We start from the raw sequence: 23,903 nt of genomic DNA on the forward strand, positions 1-23,903 counted from the left end.
TTTTCCAAAGCTCTGTAAGACAATTCAATGTTGAGATTTATGTTAAAATCTGCTACTTTTATTTTGTTTTTAGTAACCATACATTTTTTGGGGGGATTTTTTTTTTTTTTTGATGAATAGAAAGTTGCATAAACCAGCATTTGTTTGAAACTAATTATTTCTAGCAATGTTAATGTCTGTACCGTCACTCTTAATTCATTCATTACATTTGTGATGAATAGAAGTGTTAAACGTGTAATAGAAGATCTTTGAAAATGCTAACATAAGCCTGATAGCTCTGAAAACCTTCATCCCTCTCTGCAAATCACCATCCAAATGCATTCCTCATGAATGCACACTAGACAACAGTACTGCCATATATCAAATGATATTGACCAGAGAAAAAACTTTACAGTGCAGTTAGTTATTACAATATCAAGCTTAAAAACGAAGGCAGTTTGTTGATGTTTGTCTGTCATTCCCTGTTTGAGCTGCATCCTTAAACATGCTAGTGACTTTATATTTTCTGTGCAAACAGAAGTATACAATTACATATTTTGACAAATCAACATTTTTATAGGGTGAAGTTTTCTTGGTTCCACGGGACATTAAGACACATTAATACATTTGGACAACTTAATTTAAGTGTTCTGTAGGTGATTATCGCCAGATAAAAACAGTTTTTGTTATGCTGGCAAGAAGTCTCTTTGCATTCTGATAGCAGTCATTAATTTAAGCGGTCCAAATGTATTTATATAATCCCTGGAAGATGTTGGACAGACATTTGGATCCACTTAAAATGTTCGGTCAACAATCTCTTGTCTTGTGAGGACAATTTGGTCCCACTTTATATTAAGTGGCCTTAACTAATATACTTACATTTGAAGTTAATAATTCGTTATAATGCACTTATTGTGTAATTACATACTTTATCATTGTACTTATGTTGGATTAAATACCTGCATGTCTTTACACCTATAATTAATTTCTGTAATTACATTTATAATTACAATGTTGACCATCCCGTTTAACTTAACCCACCCTTTAACCTGCCCGTATCACTAAACCTGCCCCTAACCTTACCCGTATCCCACCTCAAGAGCAGCAGAAATGTTCTGCAATACATTATAAACACCGTAAGTACATTGTATTCTTATTTTGATGCAAGTACATAGTAGTTAAGGGCACTTAGTAAAAAGTGGGACAAGAGTCCCCATTTATAATATTATCATTTTCATATCTGTGATATCAGATCATACAGGTTGTCGTTTTCCTCTCTTGTCTCCCAGCATGAGCGTTTCAGCTGTAGGGTTGCTTAACATCACCTACTGGAGAGGCGGGATAGATATAAAAAAGGCCACATCTGATTGGTCAGATTATAAATTTAGCACGCAAATTTATGGCATGTAATTTAACGCACTTCTCTGAGATGTTGACATGATCGCGATAACTATCATGAGGGATTTACATTCAGACTGTGCAATGATTAAAATGATACATGGCTTTACTAATTCACGTCTAGGTGGATTATGTCAAGGCAATATTCCCTACATGTATGAAGGACGTAAACCTGCCATGTGAAAAATTGCAGCGATCTTAGGTTAGTTTGAGCACGAAAAGAGGTGAGGGCTGCAGTAGTATAAAGTGAAAATACCTGCCCCCGTTACATCTGTACCGAACCTTGTTGAATCCATGGTTGAAACCTACTCATGCAGCATGGACCAAAGTGCATCAAACTATTAGTAATTAAAAGGGGAAAACACACATCTGATTCTTGTATTTGCACCAGCTTCACGTTCACAACTTCACCCATTGTGTTAAATTAGGCTTTCCAGTCTCCGGGTTCAGTCCATTACTTCCACTTTATCTGTTCAGCTGAGGGAATGGAACCAACCCTGCAAAGTCAGACACATTGACGTTCCTAGACGGCAGCGCCCTAGGTCTAAAAACTAGTAAAACATGCCCTTTTCCTCAAAATGGTTACATTTAATAGAGTTTGTTTAATTTTTTTTATTAAAGTGGAAACCAATGCACAAAACAATATAAACTTGACTGAGTGCTTCACATCCACTTTAAATCCTTCATACATAGAAAGCCCTTGAGTTTGAAGTTGTGTGGGATCCTTAGTTCCTGGGTTCATGTGGTGTGGCCTTTTACCGCAATTTTGCAGGGAGTGTGTGACGTACGCTTTCAGTGCTATCGGGCCAAAGTTAACATTTTCCAAGATGTCCTACTAAAAACTTTAATTCTATTGTCCTCAAACTCTCCAGTGGTTTTATATTATTTTCCCCACTCATATAGTTAGTTTGAAAATGATTTCACAGATTGTCCAATGAGGTGTGCATTTTTTTTTCTCGCACTTTAATTACCAATCCATTAACTATGCATTGACTTTTTGCTTAAACTGCTAATTACCTGTATATTAATAGTTAATAAGGTAGTAGTTGGGTTTAGGTATTGGGTAGGATTATGAATGTACAATAAGATCATACTTGCTAAATGATAATAAACAGTTTATATCTTAATAGTAAGCATGTAATAAGCCTAATAAGAGTGAATTGTTACACTAAAGTGTGCTGAATGTGGTTCGTCTACAGGCAATATTTTACTGGTTGATGGAACGGCATGCGGAGAGATCAAGATCACCGATTTTGGACTGTCTAAAATCATGGACGACGACAACTATGGAGTGGATGGGATGGACCTGACGTCTCAGGGAGCTGGCACTTACTGGTAAACACTCGCAGATGTCCTCAAATTTTAACCGTCGACTCTGAAATCCTGTCGCTCAGCTGTGTGTTGTTGTGTCTGTAAGGTATCTGCCCCCCGAGTGTTTTGTGGTGGGCAAAGAGCCACCGAAGATCTCCAATAAGGTGGACGTCTGGTCTGTCGGTGTCATATTTTTCCAGTGCCTCTACGGAAGAAAGGTGAGGGGACGTTTTGTGGTTACGCTTCCACTTTTTGGTATCCTTTTGTAGTGCTAGGTACCCTTTAAACAGGATACCAAAAAGGTGGAAGGGTATGATCTGCTTTAGCATACCCAGGGTATCTGCGGGGTCTTAAAGTCTTAAAATGTTTTAAATCTCAAAAGCTATATTTTAGGCCTTAAAAAGTCTTAAATCTACTGAAATGTTGTGTTGCAGGTCTTAAATCGTTGTTTAACAGGTCTTAAGTTTTCCTTTTTTCATGTATAGCTGCCCGATCTGTCCATTAACACCTATTCGATCACCAACAATCCATCTCAATAAAACTTTAATCGTCGTACTTAAAGATAGCATTTAATTACTTTCCTTACAGTAACAATTGCTTAAAAGTTTTTCATTTATTTACTGCTGAGGATACTAACTTGACCTATATTTATTTATTTTTAAATTATTATTATTATTGTCGACTGAAGTAATTGACAGCTATGTTTTGTTCTATTCTTGGTGTGGGTTATACGGTTTGTAAATGGATATACTTGAAAATTACTAAACTATATTTAAACTAAATTATTATTATTATTGTATTATTAAATGTATTAAATTTTAATCATTTTTGATGGGTCAAGTGAACATAATTTCTGACTGGGATATTTGAAAAAAATCCTTAGCATTTAGCCCTGTACAAGTCTAAAATTTCTTACATAATGGTCTTAAATATGTCTTTAAGTCTTAAATTTAACCTGGTGAAACCTGCCGAAACCCTGATACCGAATCATACTAATCAGTGGAAACAGGCCATTGGTGAAACCTGCAGATACTTTCATTTTGTGCATTTTTTTTTATTTTAGCTGATGGTCAGTTTAACCATGCAGTTTTTTTTTTCCAGCCATTTGGCCACAACCAGTCCCAGCAAGACATCCTTCAGGAGAACACCATCCTGAAAGCCACAGAGGTTCAGTTTCCCTCCAAACCCGTCGCCAGCAACGAGGCCAAGGTCAGATTTTCTTTTAAGAATAATCAGTGTATGTAAAGCGCTCTATCAAACTGTATGAAGAGACTCAACAAACGGTAATAATAAACGTTTACAAAGTGCTGTAATACTTTCGAAAATCAAAATCGCAATATATAACCATGCCAAATATCAGATGGCTAGAAAGTGATACTTTGGTTTTTTTTTTTTTTTTTAGAAAATTGTTAAATGTTGGTGTCCGGGATGCAGCAAGTCCAGAGACTGTTGTGTCACTTTAATGTGTGATATGACTAAAATGTGGCCATAAATGCAGTCTGACACAACGACATTGAAACAAATCATAAAATTAAAGCTTATTATTTTAGTCTCTTGTCAAGACACAATCTAAAACAGACCTAAAACGGTAGGGATTAAGCCAAAGGAAGGCTGTATACCTCTTATTGTTATCCACGATCTTAGTTTCTCTCATATTTCACTCCCTGGAGCATCTGACATGTACCTCACCCTGGACATGCGTTAGGGCCTACCGTAATACACCCAAAACACAGATGACCGTAAAACACTTCAATGGCAGGGAAGCATTTTCTCTTGTTATCTGCAGGAAAAGAGTTAAATGAAAACATTTATCGAATTGACGCACATCATAATACCAGCCATACATGTAAAGCACAAATAATGCCTCCAATTCAGTAACGTCATGCGGCCGTCATCCTTGAACCAACCTCCATTATAGGGTATATGCCGAGCTAGTGCTGTTCCCATGCTGATAAACTTCCGGTGACCTGTTATTGTTAGTTTTTTTCATTTTAAACGATTCCTTTTACAGCATTGATGTTGTAATGTAGTCAAAATACAATTAGTTAAATAGACTCTGGCATTCATTTATTTGCTCAAGCTTAAATGAGACAAAAAGCCGTCTACTCGCACACACCCGTCAGAATCGACAGGCTAGCGCAGAAGCTCCATTGAATGTACTCAAGTAAAATAAATGCTCATATTATAAAGACATGGCGGGGGAAATGTAATTTAATGCAGTGCTTCTTGTACACTCTGAGACCCACCCTATATCAGATATCACTCAGCCAGTGGAAATCGATGATTCGAAGAAAACAGACCTTAAACACGCCGTTTTTGCAATGGCAAACAGTCCACCGGCAGCTCTTAACCCAGGTTACTGGCAAATTAAAAGTCCTATTAGCATGCCTTGGCATATACCCCATTGTAAGCTTCTTGCTGTTTTTTTCTGTTCCACTGCTGCATTTGTTAGATGTTTCCCGCTTTATATTTAAGTCTGAAGTGCATCAAATGCAGGAAACGCCCAAATTCGCTCCACAGGATGCCTAATCCAATCTTTGCATTGACTTCATGTAAATCACTCGCCCTTCATCTGCGTCCGCTCACTGCACAGGCTGCAAAACACTTCCGCCTCCCTTCCATGTAATGTAATGATTGTGAGGACGCAGGTGAAACGTCATTTTTTGAGAGACACTCAAATACATCACGTGCGCTGCTGCGTATGCGACGTCTATAAGTCACGTAAAGCCATAAATTGCAAACTGAAAAGATCTAATTTGATTATATGCTTTAAATTGTATGTTTTATGAGATTACTTACATTTTTCATGATTATTTTGTGTATAACCAGTTAAGCTCTACTGCTATTTTGGGATTTCCGCCTGGATTTTGCCTACCCAAATTTAAAAGCTTCTCAAATCCACATGCAGAGGTGTAAATGCAAAAATTTGGTATCATTTCAAAGAAAACCCTTTTGAATTTTCATTAAACACTATTGAAAGTGTTTAAAATAGCTGTATAGGTTATCTGTCTCACAATAAACACCTAAAAAAAAAGTTTTTTTTTATAAACTCAAATTTGAAAGTGTACCATTTAGGTTCTGAGTGGTCTAGCGTGCTGTAAATAATTTTGGTGGTTCCTGCACATGTCTGTAATCATAGGAAAAAAGAAAAATGTCTCCACCATAATCTATGCAAAAGTCATTGCACTCCAACTGATGAGAGGTGCTGTACAGGCCACAGAGGCCGATCATTGTTTTCATATTTCACTATTCTTTTGCTTGATCAAACATAATTCACTGTGTTTGGAGCACGTCAGACATATAAAAGGATTACTTATGCACATCAGCTCAAAAACAGAGGAGAAATGGCCCTGAAGCGCACAGAATAAGGTAAGAGATGACAGCTGTCTGTGCTATCTGGGGCTGCTTATTGATCATAAATGTATTGTTTTCACTTCTGCACCATGGAAACACCATGATTCATTTGGCAACTGTTTGATATGTGAATATAATTAAGTAAAAAGAATGCTAGAACCGTATGAGCACCGGCAAGAGCTTTCAATTGAGCTATAACTCGTACATGTGTCATATATAATTCAAATGAAAAAATATGAAAAGGAAACAATGTTCAATACCCAGCTCGGGTCTCCAAAATACTGTGTATTTAAGTGTAAATAACTTTTGTACAGTAGAATAAAAACCAAAGTGATGCATATGTGCATAAAATATAGATTCTACACTTTCAAACGAAACCACTTATGGGGGTCCGGTGCAATGCTAGCCCTTTAAATCTTAAAGTGAAAGTCAATGACTTCACGGTACCGGGTCGGCGGAGTTTAACTGTTAATTAAGAATTTTGCAGGATCGAAAAAGTTTACGATTTTTGTTAATTTTGCGTTGGATTCAGCGATCGCGGAATCGCAAAAAACTAGGGAGTCTGACTGTCATTAGTGTACTCTATAGAAATATACATACCTGTTATTGACATTTTGTTGTTGTTTTTGCAGGCGTTCATCCGCCGATGTCTGGCCTACAGAAAAGAGGACCGCTTTGACGTGCACCAGCTGGGCAGCGACTCCTACCTGCTGCCGCACATCAGACGGGCCAGTTCATCAGGAACACTGGCACCAAACTCCACCTCCTATTGACCCCCGCCAGCGTCCCAAATGCAGGATATGGACCACGAACAACAAGTAGTCGCCCTTTTCCTGCACTTCAGAACGTTCGTGTTGAATTATCATGCTTTGGTTTACAGACAGACGTGTTCAGAAAGAAAATGAAGTGAAAATAAGAAGCATGAATGTTTCGATTGTCACAATTAAAGTCAATGAAGTAGAAATGACGACTCGATAGGGCACATCTACTGTTATGAACTTTCAAATGTGACTGTTGTCGTTAGGTTTTTCACACCGTTGCCTCTTCGTTCAAAGACCTGGCAAAAAAAAAACAAACAAACCCCCTATCAATTCCCACGGTCTCGCTCGATTACACATTTACGTTCAGAGTTACTGTAAGCGGCCGACAAAGGCTTCATTCTTCACTCTGTAGTAATGTTACGTGGTACAGACAACAGTGTTAGCTTTCCTTGCTTTTGTTCAACTAGCTATGAGAATGTAATTCTAGCGTACAGAGAGCGGCACACTAAGGCGCCCAGGCCGCATATTAATGTTCAATGCACAAAGTAACCAAATGTAAACGAATGGCAAATGTACAGACTCCTATGCGGGACGAAATTTCAAGTATCCCCCCCTTTCCCCCCCCCCTGGAGAATTCATGTATATTTTGTTGTACAGAACTTTAATTTCGTATATTAACTCTCAGCAGACCCATTCTGTACAGACGTTTAACATTTAGGCTTTTCTTCTTGTACATTTGCTTTCCTGGTGTGTGTTTTTTTTCTTTTGATTCTGCTGCTTTAATGTTGCTCTTTTTCAAAGCCGCTGTATAATGTACTTTGGGTATAAATTGTACAGTCCTGTTAAAAGAATTGCAAATAAATGCCAGGAAGCTCCGTTTGGCGTGTTGCTTATGGTTTAGCGGTCTGTATCGCCACCTGGTGGCCTTCTAATGCAAGAACGTGTGTCCGGTGTTGGATGGGATTCATAATAACGTGACCAGTCACTGTAATTAAATTCGCTTTTTTCTTAAATAAAGGGATTACTTTTCATATTTGGGTAATTTAGTTAGACTTGGTTATAATAGAGTTATTAAAAATAATTTACAAAAATTCTAGAGCAGAATAGTTGTATTTCTTTAGCTATATGAATTTATTAGGCCAAATAATTCTGTTTTTAATTCTGCTAAAGATGGCTTAATTGCACATTCTCAGAAAAACATTAAGAAATTATTATCAAAATATGGTATGTGTTAAATATTGGTGATATTAATTGTGAATTGTGTCTTGTTTCAATCTGTATTATGTTTTAAACTTGTGTAAAAAAGTAAGAAAAGTAAGTAAAGGTTTATTTATATAGCACCTTTCCCAAGACATGGAGTCACAAAGGGCTTTACAATAAGAGAAAACATGTAAAAGAACACACACAGTTGAGGTCAGAATTATTAGCCCCCTGTTTATTTTTTCCCTCAATTTCTGTTTAACGGAGAGGTTTTTTTTCAGCACATTTCTGAACATAATAGTTTTAATAACTCATCTCCAATAATTGATTTATTTTATCTTTGCCATGATGACAGTAAATAATATTTGACTAGATATTCTTTAAGACACTTCTATACAGCTCAAAGTGACATTTAAAGGTTAATTAGGTTTACTAGGCAGGTTAGGTTAATTAGGCAAGTTATTGAATTATGATGGTTTATTCTGAAGACAATCGAGAAAAAATACAGCTTAAAAGGGCTGATAATTTTGACCTCAAAATGGCTTATAAAATGTTTTAAATTGCTTTTATTTCAGCTGAAATAAAAACAAATGAGACTTTCTCCAGAAGAAAAAAATATTATCAGACATACTGTGAAAATTTCCTTGCTTAGTTAAACAACATTTGGGAAATATTTAAAAAGAAAAAATAATATAAAGGGGGCTAATAATTCTGACTTCAACTGTATCAATAAAGGACAAGTTAAAAATCCAAATACAGAAACGCTCTTACTGTTATTTAAAAGCTTGAAAAAAAAGATGCATCTTTAAATGCCTTTTAAAAAGATCAACTGATCCCAGAGTTCTCAGTGCTATCGGGAGAGTACCAGAGCACCACACAGAAGGCACGGTCACCTTTAGTCCTAAGACGAGTTCTGGGAATGGCTAAAAGGTCTTTGCCAGAAGACCTCAGAGACCGGCTACATGAGTGACTGCGTAAAAGATCTTGAATATAGAGGGGTGCTTGACCATGCAGAGCTCTGTATGTAATGACCAGAATCTTAAAATGTACTCAAACTAATAGGAAGCAAGTGAAGTGCCTTAAGTACAGGTGTAATGTGTGACCTCCTACTGGTGTTGGTTAAAATCCTCACCGATGCATTCTGCACAACTTGCAGTCAATCTAAAAAGCTCTGTTTGATTTAAATTGAAACAGTTTTATATATTTTGCCTCTGCATTAAGAATTATAGGGGCTTTAAGTGGTGTCGAGTCAAGTAACTCAAGTATTTTTTTATTACGTAATCAGATTACTCTTCAGATAGTCATTCATTTATTGATTTTTTCGGCTTAGTCCCTTTATTAATCCAGGGTTGCCAAAGCGGAATGAACTGCCAACTTATCCAGAATATGTTTTAAACATCGGATGCCCTTCCAGCTGCAACCCATCTCTGGGAAACATCCATACACACCCATCCACACATACAGTTGAAGTCAGAATTAGTGGCCCCCCATTGAAATGTTTTTCCTTTTTAAATATTTCCTTGATGTTGAACAGAGCAAGGAGATTTTCACAGTATATCTGATAATATTTTTTCTTCTGGAGAAAGCCTTGTTTGTTTTATTTCGGCCAGAACAAAAAGCAGTTTTTATTTATTTTTTAAACATTTTAAGGTTAAAATTATTTGCCCCTTTAAGCTTTATTTTTTTCTCGATAGTCTACAGAACAACCCTGCTGAAAAATCCAGCCTAAACCAGCCTAGGCTGGTTGGCTGGTTTTAGCTGGTCGACCAGGCTGGTTTTAGAGGGGTTTTGGCCACTTCCAGGCTGGTTTCCAGCCATTTCCAGTCTGGTCTTAGCTGGTCAGGCTGGGAGATGACCAGCTAAAACCAGCTTGACCAGCTTAGCCAAGCTGGGAGTCCAGCCAAAACCAGCTATATCCACCTTAAACCAGGCTGGTCAAGCTGGTTTTAGCTGGATTTGGCTGGTCATTTTCCAGCCTGACCAGCTAAGACCAGGCTGGAAACCAGCCTGAAAATGGCCAAAACCCCTCTAAAACCAGGCTGGTCAACCAGCTAAAACCAGCCAACCAGCCTAGGCTGGTTTAAGCTGGATTTTCAGCAGGGAAACCATCGTTATACAATAACTTACCCAATTACCCTTCTCTAGAAGGATGCAAAGTAAGAATCGCTGGTCCCTTCATTAAAGATTGCTTGATTGTTCACTTTTGAAGCTGCTAGTTGACATAAACTGTGCTGTTTTAAAGTGTCCAAATCATCTGGACTGTTATTAAGTAGAATAAATCAAGCTTTACTTTTCGGTTTCATTGATTGTATTTAATAAGCAGTATAATCTTTGGGGGCCGGTTTGCAATGGCAATACTCCCCTATTTAGAGCAAGGTAGGGCGCCGAAATCCTTCTGCTTGGGTCACGCTTCTGTTTCTGACAGTTTGGCGCCATCTTGTGATAGAATAATAGATCCGTCAGCCATTTTTGTTTCTGTCAGGTTTGCGTTTGTAAAGAACGAATAACTACTACAGCTCAAAGCAAAGTTTTTCATCTAATTTTGATGTTTTGTGGCAAGCAAAGATGTATAAATAAGATTAAGTCCATCTTCTACTTTATCCCTAAATTAACACCAGCGCTATAGCCCCTGATGCTAGTAAAACACCACTAAGCACTGTACGGTCATGTGTTTTGAGTGAGCAGTGGAGCTGGAATCTGTTTTAAAAATCTTGAACGTGAAGCACTGTCAGATGCAGATCTTCTACTGGAGCACCAAAGACTCCTACAATCAGAAACTCGCAGATGTAAGTAGGTGAAGAAGATCCTTCACAACCTGGAGGCATGCAGACGAAGGTACTTTGAAGTGAAAGTTTGCTCGTCTGAGCTTAGCCCTTTAGTTCATGTTTGTACTGTATACTCAGAACTTCTGGTTTATCCCCTTGGGATGGAGACTCCAACTTCTGCTCTCTGAACCAATGTATGTCTATAAGAGTCTCTTTTCATGCAGACTGTATTTCTCTGCTGAAAAATGGCTGGTTTTAGCTGGTTGACCAGGCTGGTTTTAGAGGGGTTTTGGCCATTTCCAGGCTTTTTTCCAGCCTGGTCTTAGCTGGTCAGGCTGGAAAATGACCAGCTAAATCCAGTTAAAACCAGCTTCACCAGCCTGTTTTAAGCTGGACATAGCTGGTTTTGGCTGGACTCCTAGCCTGGCTAGGCTGGTCAAGCTGGTTTTAGCTGGTCATCTCCCAGCCTGACCAGCTAAGACCAGGCTGGAAATGGCTGGAAACCAGTCTGGAAAGGGCCAAAACCCTTCTAAAACTAGGCTGGCCGACCAGCTAAAACCAGCCAACCAGCCTAGGCTGGTTTAAGCTGGATTTTTCTGTAGGGGAAATAAAAGTATGGTTGCTGCTTTTAAGCCTGGTTTCAAATCAGCCTTAAACTTAACCTGCGCTTGCGTGGACTCAACAGAGGAGAAGCCGAGTGAAAAATGTGTTTTGAACAGGAGTGCAATACCTAGTTCAACCACTGGGTGTCAAACCTAAAAGCCCACTCACCTGTGTGAAGCGCACTCTGAAATGCATGATGTTTTCCCCAGGAAAATGGCTTGTTTTTAAGATAGTGTTGTTGGACAATTCAACAATTCAGTATTGATGAAACAGACGAGTCTTCATATGCTCCTAAAAACGGCAGGAGATTCAGCTGTGCGAGCAGTGTTTGACGAGTCTTTCACAGAAGGACATTTTGACTTGTTTTGTTTCTCTTAATGAATGATTACCATGTTCATGTACCATTGTATTCATTCTTTACCGTTTCCTCAATGTCAATTCTTAGAATTTCACGGTAGTTTTGTGTTATAACCAGGGCCAGACGGAATCTGCGGACGTTTTTTGCTATTTCTGCTGAGAATTTTAGTAAAAATCTGCGGATTTATTTTGAGAGTATCCAGCGGAGTATCATAACTAAAACATTTATATATGAAATAAAAAGTAATAAATTACTGAATAAAAACTGAATAAATTTAGATTTTCACATTTACTCAAGTAAATAAACAGAATTAATAATGGGCTAAAAATCTGCAGAATTTTGCGGGAATTCTGCGTGCGCAGATTCCGTGTGGGCCTACTTATAACCAAAACAGACATTTTAGTTTGTCCAATGTTGTGGCTGTCGAGGCAAAGCAGACGGAGAGTGTTTCTCAGTCTACTGCCCACAGTCTGTACAGCACACCTGAGACGTACGTGTGTGTGTGTGTGTGTGTGTGTGGGAACAGAGCCAAGCTTATTCTTTCCACTGCAGCTCCAAGTTTAATAATGCTTGTAATTGGAATTGATGGCGAAGGAAAGCTCTGCTATGGCTTTTAAAGCTAATGAGAGAAAGTGTGATCTATTTTGGCTGTTTTCCACAAGGCAAAACCCATCAGACATTAAGGGCTAATACACGTGGGTCCGGTTACCCCCACAGTCCAAAGACATGCAGTATAGGTGAATTGGGTAGGAAATTGTCCAGTGTATGAGTGTGAATGGCTGTGTATGGGTGTTTCCCAGAGATGGGTTGCAGCTGAAAGGGCATCCGCTGCCTAAAAAACATATACTGGATAAGTTGGCGGTTCATTCTGCTGTGGCGACCCCAGATTAATAAAGGGAGTAAGCCGAACAGAAAATGAATGAGTAAGCTTATCTGCCATGCAGGATTTTTCCCGCCAGCTTGTGATGCAATAATATGTAGATTAGTGTATGTTGCATTCAACTCTATTCAACCATTTTCATTTCTTTCAGCTTGGCCTTTAGTTAAAGAGTAAAATATTACTGTTCAGAACAATGTTTTAGTGTTTAATTTTTACGCTTTGTGGCAAGTAGTCTTGTAATAAGTGGGATAAAGTACATCCAGACAACTGTTACCACAGAACAAAACCTGATCCAATGCGAACTAATAGAAACTTATCGTAAAGCATTAATTAAAATAATTTAATTGCATAATACAATTAAGGGTGAGGCAGTGGCGCAGTAGGTAGTGCTGTTGCCTCACAGCAAGAAGGTTTCTGGTTCGATCCTTGGCTCAGTTGACGTTTCTGTGTGGAGTTTGCATGTTCTCCCTGCATTCGTGTGGGTTTCCTCCGGGTGCTCCGGTTTCCCCCACAGTCCAAAAGACATGCGGTACAGGTGAATTGGGTAGGCTAAATTTTCCGTAGTGTATGAGTGTGTGTGTGAGTGAGTGTTTGTGGATGTTTCCCAGAGATGGGTTGCAGCTGGAAGGGCATCCGCTGTGTTTTAAAAATAAATGATAGTGTTTTGGTCTCTCCTGCAGTGTTTCATTCAGCAGGATTATAAATGAAAACCAACAGAAATAAACCCTCTGCAGCATTACCTCCACCCAGATAAAGAGCGTTCAGCCAGTCGAGCGCTGAAATTGGCTTCCTACAGGCCTACTTTTGCTTATGAACGAGAGCAAAGCCTGATGGCTTCCATGATAAATATCTTAAAAGAGGTAAATAATGAGCGAAGCTTCTACCGCAGAGGCTGGAAACACTTCAGTGCTGTGATGACTCCGTTAAAACTCCCGCTCGCAGCTATTAATGCGAGAAACCGGGACTGACGGAGGAGATAAAGGGAAGGAAGGCTGGATATAAGATGAAATCAGCAGATCCAGAGTCTGTTTTCCCCCCATCCTTAGGCAAAAACACTTTCATTTATGGGAGAATGAAAATCTGCCACAAGAAGCTTTTTGGGCAAGGTAATGGTGCGTTTTGTGGTGATTGCGTTTCGATTAGTGAGTTGCATTAAGCGCCGCAGCTGTGTTTCAACATTACCTCCGATAGCTGTGAAACTCTCAGATAATCCCAGAGAAATGAGCTGGAATGTGGAAATCCAGTGGAGTCTAATGTGCGGAAGTCTGTTATGATAAACGTTGAGGTTTGATTGAGTCTGTGAGGAGACACTGTACCAACACTGTATTCAAACTCTTATCACACGGCCACCAAATATAATAATTAAACACAAAATTGTTATAAGCCAAAATAGTTTACTACTTACTTAAAAGTAAGTCGTTGACTCTTCTAAAACATAAAAAATACCATGAGTGCAAATATTTAATAAATGTGCTTCAAGACTTCACACTTAGCTGATGATTGATTTTAAAACGTGGCATGCTGTCCCGGGAGAGAGCCCTGAGCTCATAAGATCCTCGAGCCTGAGGCTCCCTCCTGTTTCCAAGGCGAGAGAGGAGTTTGAGCTCAGGTAGATCTCGGGAACTCCTCTGCTGTAATGCTCTTAAGAGATAACTACGAGTAGGAGTGGAAGGGGGGATTCTTCAAAACGAAGATGGCTGTTATATGGAACTTAGGGTATTTATAGTGGCTTAGGAATCGTCTGATTGGTGAATCATAAATTAATTAATGCAGGGTTGGCTGCAAGCAATCATAAGCACGAGATCCTCTGAAACTTAGTTTATAAATAAACTTCACTTCGTGTGTACAGTGTTGAGTTTCATGTGTCGCATGTGATCATAATCTTTGATTCCTTTTAATGACAGAATACAAAATAAATCAACATTTACACATTTTTTTTTTCAATGTGTTTATTTGCACTGGTGACAGTGAACAGCAATATTGCACATACTGCAGGCCAGATAAATGCACATCTTCATATTTGTATTTTGTCAGGAAACGCCTTCAATCTAAAGATGAATAGCTTCACATCTACTTTGCAGACCGAAGGATGCAGAGCGGACACAAATATTAGCATAGTTTTTTATTTTTTTATTATTATTTAGGAATGTGATTTTGTGTTGTCTGTGCCTATCCTGAAGAAATGAAACCATTACTAATGCTACAAAAAGCTGCTAATAAAATAGCTAATAAAATACTTTTGCTGTGCTTCGCACTTAAAGGAACTTTCATCTTTTTTCTTCTTTTTTTTTTTGGAAAACAGGCTCATTTTACAACTTCCTTACAGTTAAACAAATGAGTTTTAGCAGTTTTGAATCCATTCAGAAGATCTACAGGTCTGGCGGCAGCACTTTTGGCTTAGCTTAGCATACATGATCAACTCAGATTAGACCCTTAACATCTCGCTCACAAATTTTAAAGATAAAATATCGATAATTCATATTTAAAGCTTGACTCTGCTGTAGTTAAATCGTGTACTAAGACGGGCAGAAAACAAAGAGTTGCTGTTGTCTAGGTCAATATGGCTGGGAACTGCACACTCTTACTTTTATTATTACACTTGAATGCGAGTATAAGCTTATAGCTTCTTGTCACAACTTTTCATTTTCCATTGATCTTAGTACACAGTGTAACTACAGAAGAGTCAAGTTTAAATATGAATTAGCGAATTTTATCTTTAAAATTGAGCAAGATTACTAAACTATTTTGTCATTTTTGAGAAATATGCTAATGGTCTAATCTGATTCAATGATTTATGCTAAGCTAAGCTAAAAGTGTAAAATGAGTCATTTTTTTTAAAGAATATTCCTTTAACTAATGAATAATTGATAATAATTATACTTGTTAGTGATTTTTATTTACTTTTCTTATATATATATATATATATAAATACATGGTCACCGGCCAATTTATTAGTTACACCTTACTAGTACCGGGCTGGTTTTGCCTTCAGAACTGCCTTAATCCTTCGTGGCATAGATTCAACAAGGTACTGGACATATTCCTCAGATATTTTGGTTAATAATGATATGCTGCACATCCATGACATGAACCTCCTGTTCCACCACATCCCAAAGAACTACCGCTCACTGGATATTTTCTCTTTTTCGGACCATTCTCTATGAACCCTACAGATGGTTGTGTGTGAAAATCCCAGTGGATCAGCAGTTTCTGAAACACTCAGACCACCCCATCTGGCACCAACAACTATACCATGTTCAAAGTCACTTACATCCCCTTTCTTCCCCATTCTCATGCTCAGTTTAAACTGCAGGAGATTGTCTTGACCATGTCTGCATGCCCAAATGCATTGAGTTGCTGCCATGAGATTGGCTGATTAGAAATTTGCATTAACGAGCAGTCGGACAGGTGTACCTAATAAAGTGGCCGGTAAGTGTATATATATTCATTCCCCCATGGATATAAAATGATCCGTTTTATTAATATCTTAAGTTACACATTCACTTAGACATTCATTTGATTAATTTTGTCTCTATAACTGCTTTTGGCCATATAGAGAGTTATAGATATGTGGATTGACAGTGAATATTTCTGTTCAAGATCTTTGGTCAACAAATGAATAATTTTTTTTAAACCATATAGATGAATAATGTCTCTCAAAATAAAAACGAAACTTCTTGGAGGATATAAATAGAGTCATCTCTGTCACACTATTACTTACCGCTATTCAAACATTTCTTACTGTTAAACGATGTGATACATGTTTGCCACAAACAATCACGATTTACACAAAGAGTCATCAATTCTAGAAACACAGCGTGTCGATACAGTACTCAGTACAATGGTAGATCTTTGTTACATAACAGCTAATTGTGCAAGTATATATGGTTCAGATGGCTGAGACGGTACAGTTTATTCTAAAACTCTTTTATTATCTAGTATTTACTTTTATTTTATTAGGTCTTCAGACAAAACGTTACAGTTTAAAAGATTGTGATTATCCACAGAAATAAATATGTATTTGTCCCTCAGTTTGTAGGATTATGTTGTGTTTAAATGAACTTTTACAGCAAAAATATGAACCTCACATATTTTGTTAATGTGCTTATATGTGTTATTCTATACAGAAACGTGTCATATTTGAGCTGCATGTTTTCTAAATCATAATTGTGGCTACACTCTTAATGAAGTATAATATTTTTACTCTCATGTAATGCACTGTAAGCACCCACATGAGAAAAACAATTCTACAATAAATACTATCGTGTTTTTAAACCATAAAATGTATTAAACTGTATATATATATATATATATATATATATATATATATATATATATATATATATATATATATATATATATATATATATATATATATATTAGAATATTTATGTCTTTGTTAATGAATGCTCAATCATACTGTTATATTATAAACTGATAAACTATATTAAAATACTGTATGTATATATATAGGTTTATGAATGGGTGAGTGGGATGGATGGGTGGGTGGATGAGATGGTGAATAGATGCAAAGTGGGATGAATAGATAATAGTGGATGGATTAATGTATAGATAAAAGGATGAACAATAATGGATGAATCAATGAATGAATAAGCAACTGATGAATGAATGAATGAATGAATGAATGAATGAATGAATGAATGAATGAATGAATGAATGACACACACACACACACACACACATACATACATACATAAATACATATATATATACATACATACATATATCTATATATCTATATCTATCTATATATATATATATATATATATATATATATATATATATATATATATATATATATATATATAACGTATAGTAAACTGATCACTGTAGTATACTTTACTTTTTACTACAGTAAACTCATGCATTGTAGAATAATATATACAATCAAGTCCATAAACATTGGGGCCGACACAACTCTAACATTCTTGGCTCTATACACCAACACAATGGACTTGAAATGAAATGAACGAGATGTGCTTTAGACTCTCAGCTTTTATTTGAGGGTATTTCCATCCAGACCAGAAGTACAGAGAAGGAATTACAACAGTTTGCATTTGTGCCTCCCACTTGTTAAGGATCCAAAAGTAATTGGACAGAATAATCATCAAAAATTAAATTTCAGTTTTTATTACTTGGTTGCAAATCCTTTGCAGTCAATTACAGCCTGAAGTCTGGAACGCATAGAAACCACCAGACGCTGGGTTTCATTCCTGGTGGTGCTCTGCCAGGCCTATACAGCAACTGTCTTCAGTTCCTGCTTGTTCTTAGGGCATTTTCCTAAATGGGATAACGAGGGAATAACACACACCAGGCTATGGAACAGCTTAGATGCCAATTGTCCCATTACTTTTGGTCCCTTTACAAGTGGGAAGCACATATGCAAACTGTTGTAATTCCTGCAGCGTTCACCTAATTTGGATGTAAATACGCTTAAATTAAAGCTGACACTCTGCAGTTAAAGCACATCATCAAATCAAATCCAAAATATATTTGTAGAAAACCTGTTTATATTACTATAGTAGTATTGGTATGATCATTGCAACACCAGAATTACCACGACAAGTACTTTACTATTGTATGGTTCAAGACACAAGTATTTTCTATAAATTAATAAAGCATTTTTTCATATGGTTCGTACAAAGTAAGGGACAAATGACTTCTAAATTAAACCTAACGTTCTTTTAATGTACACTTGTGCATTTTATATTTACTGTGCAGACGCTTGTAATAAGGGAAGAAGACAGACATATAATGTCAGAGTAAACTGGAGCTCATCAAATGAGAGCTCATCGCCTCTGCATTCTGGAATGTCCAATTAGAGACTTTCTAAGATATATTGAAGAGGTTCATTACTCTAGAGCGCTTCACTGGTCTGTGTCCACACAAACACAGGTATTTTTATCAACCGTGTTTTTCCCGTCTTCGTTTAAAAAAACAACAACAGCAATCCGCATGTCAAGGGATGGAGATGAAACTGAGCTGCGCACAAACGGGCGAATTACCGTTGTGTGTTGCCAATGATGTGGAAAGCGAGACGTGCAGAATTCACCTCAATCACGTCTAACGCGTATGAACTTCCACCTGTTCTTTGTGATATTTTTGTCAGGAAGTAATGTTTTTGTTCTCTTTGACTCACTGGATGGGAATGCTGCTGTATTCACAAATCTTTTATGTGATATTCCAAGTTTGCACATACATTTAATTAGTGTCTTTGAACAGTAATCAGAGGCCCAATCCCTATTCTGTTTTTGTACCCCTTCCTCTTCCCTTGGCCCTTGAAACTGAGTGTGAAGGGGTAGGGCTTCAAAGTTTACCCGTGAGAAATGGGACACCATTACAACACCTTCACACATCATCATATATCCTCGCGAGCTCGTACTTGATTTGAGATCGACAATGGCGACTGCTGTAGTTATTCCAGTTGCGTTATTTTCTGGTATTCATCTTCAGGAAATCTCTGAAGGCAACAATATCATGTTATCATAACGATATAATGTTTCAATAAGAGCGTAACTATACTGCGCATTTACACCGTGGCCATATATATTTTTGTAAACACACAAAAACAAGATTAACATTATAGCAGACACTGTAAAAAGCTCATTCCCAACCACTCGACTTTTCTGACAGGGGATTCGAGTGTCAGAGTCAAAATTTTGTGGGACTGCTATACAGGAGTTATTATTATGGATTATAGATCGTGAAATTTAGCGGTTTTTATTTTATAGTTTATTTTTAAAGGTAAAACACGAAAGCGGTTATGAATATATTAAAACGTGATTGTTGTAAAAATTCGTAATAATGACAAAAAATACTAATTTGTGCATCTCTTTACTTCTGTGTCCTGGGAAATTTTCATAACTCTTGGTTTTGAGTGTGCTCCTGAAAAATCTCTGTTTCAAGGGCTATCAGACCCTTCCCTTTAGCCCTACGTCTTCAAGATAAAGAAAATTGGGACAAGGGGAAGGGCTAAGGCAGGGGTGGCCAACCCTGTTCCTGGAGAGCCACCTTCCTGCAGATTTCAGTTGCTACCCATCTCAAACACACCTGAACCAATTAATTAGGACCTGAACACCACGTGATAATTACAGGCAGGTGTGTTTGATATGGGTTGCAACTGAAATCTGCAGGAACAGGGTTGGCCACCCCTGGGCTAAGGTGTAGAATTGGGATTGAGACTGAAGCGATAAGTAAAAGAACAAATTAGTTTAAGTAATAAACGAATGATGTATGTGGTAATGGGGTGGGAGAATAATAAGCTTATGCTTCATCCCGCTCCATTTTCGCCCATGTTGAAATGTATTTCTTTTGTTAATGATATTTTATGTGTGATAGTTTTGTTCGAAAATAAATCAAATCATATCAAATCAAAAAATATGTTTTCGTGTAGACGGCGAAATCGCATGTGGAAACAAAAAGCGGTTTTAAAAAATAGCTGTGTTTCTGTGGACAGGGCCTAATTCTCTGGAACATCGAGCTGATACAACACGTCTGATTGCCTCCTCCATTTCCAGATGATTTACATCTACTGAACTTGTTCTGCGTTCTCTATAAATCCTGTCCCAGTCTTTCTATCTCATCGATCAGGAAGTCAATGTCAGACCTGGTAACCGCCGGATTGGAGACCACCATCCTGAAGAAGTTAACCTTCTCACCCTGAGGCTGGTAGCCCACCATTGTTGTCCCGCACTCCATCATCAGTGCCTTGATCTTTGGGGCGACCTGCAAAAAAAAAACGAGGGATGTGACGGTGTGACCGTGGATCACGAAACAATAAGGGTGGATTTTTGGAAATTGAGATCTGTACATCATCTGAATGCTGAATAAATGGTTTGTTGTGATATGATAATATCTGGCTGAGATAAAACTATAGGAACATCTGCTATCCGAGGGTAAAGAATTTTAATTTTGATATATTTATTTAACATCCCAATGATTTTATCATTCATTTATTCATTTTCTTGTCGGCTTAGTCCAGGGATGGGCAAACTTGATCCTCGAGGGCCGGTGTTCCTGCAGAGTTTTGTTCCAACTCTAACCAAACACACCTGCTTGTAGATTTCTAGAGCTCTTGAAGACATTGATCAGCTTGTTCAGGTGTGTTTGATTAGCTGGCTATTCGGGTGGACCGGGAGAATTCCCGGTGGGCCGGTCCGTTTTTTGGCCACGAGGGCCGGTATCCCTAGCTCCAGAATCTGTTGCTCTCAGCAGTCACACTTTTTAAATTTATTTATTTATTTACTTGACCACAGTCTTCTTATTCATTATTTTACCGCAGCTCTGCTCTTTTTATATATAACCAGCCTGCAGGTTAATGATTATATAAATCATATGAGTCACTTTTCAATATACAGTTGTTGTGGTCCAGTGGTTATCGCATTAGATTACGACGCCATGGACCCGGGTTTGATCCCCGTCTAAATATGTATTTTTTATTTTATTTTTATTGTTAACACATATAATACTGTTAGGGTTGTTGAACATTTGAAGTTCTGAAGCAGGTGTTTTCTCACAAAAAGACATGATAGTGTCATTAGAAACTGAATTGGAATGACCTTATTTTTATATAACTTAGTCAGTCGTGAACTGAGGTGGGCCGGTCTGAGGCTTGAAACTCCAGGGCTGAAAAGGAGTCCCACTCCGGCCCTGTTGATTAGTGTTGGAGCTAAACTGTGCAGGACACCGGCCCTCCAGGACCAAGTTTGCCTTACCCTGGCTTAGTCCCTTTATTAATCCAGGGTCGCCACAGCGGAATGAACCCCCAACTTATCCAGCAAGTTTTTTACGCAGTGGATGCCCTTCCAGCTGCAACCCATCTCTGGGATACACACACACACTACAGACAATTTAGCCAACTCAATTCACCTGTACCGCATGTCTTTGGACTGTGGGGGAAACCGGAGCACCCGGAGGAAACCCACGCGAAGGCAGGGAGAACATGCAAACTCCACACAGAAACACCAACTGAGCCGAGGTTTGAACCAGTGACCCAGCGACCTTGCTGTGAGGCGACAGCACTACCTACTGCGCCACTGCCTCGCCCCTCAATGATTTTATTTGGAAAAGAAAAATGAATAATTTTGACTCACTCATGTAATTTTGATTATTCCCCACAATAATCCAGGTCCAGGCTAACATATATGGCATATGCACAAATATAAGTTAATAGTTTGAGTATAAGAGCACTCTCCGTCAAAGAAGGGAGTATTTTGAGTATCGTCTCACCTTATGAAGCCGATGTCGTTTCTCCTCTCCATCTGGCAGAAGCCGCAGGCTTGGAGGAATGTACCAGAAACATACATTTGTGTGCTGTGGCTGAAACACAATTTAAAAAATAGCATACATGCATTAAACATATTTCTACATATTCTACAGTCAATGTATACTTATATTTACTGGCCTTAATTACTATGTACTTCCATTTGAATTTATCAATTGGTACAATGCACTTGCATGTGTTTACATTCTTTGATGATCTTTCACTTACTTTGAAGGCAAGACTGACTACGCTTACATGGACATCTGTAGTCTAGTTATCTGCCTTAATAGACAATAATATAGTTAAGGTGTTTATGTGAAGTGCTTTCATATAAGAGTTTCCTGTAATTGGGCAGTTTCACTTTAACTCATGAACATTTCCTTCATGCCCCCGTGACAAACAGGGGTTTTAGACGCAAAAAAGGAGTAAGGACTGGTGAGAGAGTTATGGGGTTTTATAACGCAAGCCTAATGAAACGAAAATACCTCTGCATTATGCAATGTGTGTGCATATGCAGTCTTTTACTGACAGTCGCATGTGTGTTGATCTTGTCAGAAAATATGGCGAAAATTCCTAAATGATGGTAATAGTTTGATTGCAGTGTTTCATCTTCATGTTTGGGAAGAAATTTCACTTGGATATACAGGGGTTGGAAAATGAAACTAAAACATCTGGAGCACGGTAATTCATTAGTATGGTGTAGGGCCTCCTTTTGCAGCCAATACAGCATCAGTTGGTCTTGGAAATGACAGATACAAGTCCTGCACAGTGGCCTGAGGGATTTTGAGCCATTGTTCTTGCAGAATAGTGGCTAGGTCATTATGTGATGCTGGTGGAGGAAAACATTATCTTACTCGCTCCTCCAAAACACACCAAAGTGTCTCAATAATATTTAGATCAGGTGACTGTGTTGGCTATGGGAGATGTTCAGCTTGACTTTCGTGTTCATCAAACCACTCTGTCACCAGTCTTGTTGTGTGTATTAGTGCATTATCTTCTTTGACAGTGTCAAGGTTGATTGTTTTTCTTTTTGTTTGCTATTATTTTCACTCACCTCCCCTTGAAACACCATCTCATATCCTTCTCTGTTCTTGATCTTGTGGTAGAGATACTCCGACAGCTCCAGACACCTGTCAATGTGCTTCTCAAAACCAGTAGTGCCCTGTTGGAGATGGAAAACGTACTACATGACAGCTGATCTTCTGCACAGGATCAATGACTTTTGTTGGTCATTGAGTTTCTAAAAGGTAATGGTCCATTCATCCATTCCTTGATCCATCCATCAATTTAACTATTCATCAATCCATCCATTCACCCTGCCACATATACATCATGCATTCATCTACCCAACAGATCATCAGCCCATTGATCCATCAAACATCCATCAATTGAATTTTGTTAGTTCGTTCATTCATTCATTCATTCATTCATTCATTCATTCATTCATTCATTCATTCATTCATTCATTCATTCATTCATTCATTCATTCATTCATTCATCAGTTGCTTATTCATTCATTGATTCATCCATTATTGTTCATCCTTTTATCTATACATTAATCCATCCACTATCATCTATTCATCCCACTTTGCATCTATTCACTATCTCATCCACCCACCCATCAATCCCACTCACCCATTCATAAACCTGTTATCTCCAATTCATCTTTTCATCCAATTCATCCTACTATTCATCCATACATTTTTTCATCCATACATCCACCCTTTCATTCATCCATTGAACTATTCATCCATCCATCCATCCATTTTATTGTTTATTCATTCATTGGTTCATTCATTATTGTTCATTCTTTTCTCTATACATCAATCCATCCATCCATCCATTCATCCATTATCATCCATTCCTCCTACTTTTCATTCATGCATATCTTTTCACGTATCTCATAATCCATCCACTCACCCATTCATCCATTCAACCATTCATTACTCTATTATTTCCAATCCAGTTTTTCATCCATCTAACATTCGCCCATTTATCTTAGTCTGTTCAT

The 23,903-nt window shown here is 37.9% G+C and overlaps 2 protein-coding genes across 31 annotated transcripts in view; one reads left to right on the plus strand and one right to left on the minus strand.

Annotated features, from left to right (window-relative positions):
* The window catches only part of tlk1a (tousled-like kinase 1a), a 67,663-nt gene extending 59,980 nt beyond the window's left edge, over window positions 1–7,683 (plus strand). For 26 of the 27 annotated variants that reach the window (XM_087266621.1, XM_087266631.1, XM_088651095.1 and 23 more), the window contains 4 exons: window positions 2,577–2,712; window positions 2,795–2,906; window positions 3,790–3,897; window positions 6,675–7,678. In XM_087266621.1, the coding sequence (XP_087122747.1) occupies window positions 2,577–2,712; window positions 2,795–2,906; window positions 3,790–3,897; window positions 6,675–6,815 (497 nt within the window). In that variant the 3' untranslated portion in view covers window positions 6,816–7,678. 27 annotated transcript variants of the gene reach the window in all.
* A 9,773-nt stretch (window positions 7,684–17,456) lies between these two features.
* The window catches only part of gad1a (glutamate decarboxylase 1a), a 34,017-nt gene continuing 27,570 nt past the window's right edge, over window positions 17,457–23,903 (minus strand). For 2 of the 4 annotated variants that reach the window (XR_015499061.1, XR_015499062.1), the window contains exons 14-17: window positions 22,947–23,054; window positions 21,859–21,948; window positions 19,780–20,355; window positions 19,371–19,623 (exon numbers count right to left, since the gene is read on the minus strand). Coding sequence is in view for 2 of the 4 variants with exons in the window: in XM_087267429.1 (XP_087123555.1) it covers window positions 20,182–20,355; window positions 21,859–21,948; window positions 22,947–23,054 (372 nt within the window). In the remaining 2 variants the exon portion in view is untranslated. Of the gene's footprint in view, window positions 20,356–21,858; window positions 21,949–22,946; window positions 23,055–23,903 lie in introns of all 4 variants that reach the window. The other 2 variants (XM_087267429.1, XM_087267430.1) reach the window with 1 other exon arrangement.

Source organism: Danio rerio, chromosome 9 (assembly GCF_052040795.2).
Source record: "Danio rerio strain M-AB ecotype USA chromosome 9, GRCz13ab, whole genome shotgun sequence".
NCBI classification, from domain to species: Eukaryota; Metazoa; Chordata; class Actinopteri; order Cypriniformes; family Danionidae; genus Danio; species Danio rerio.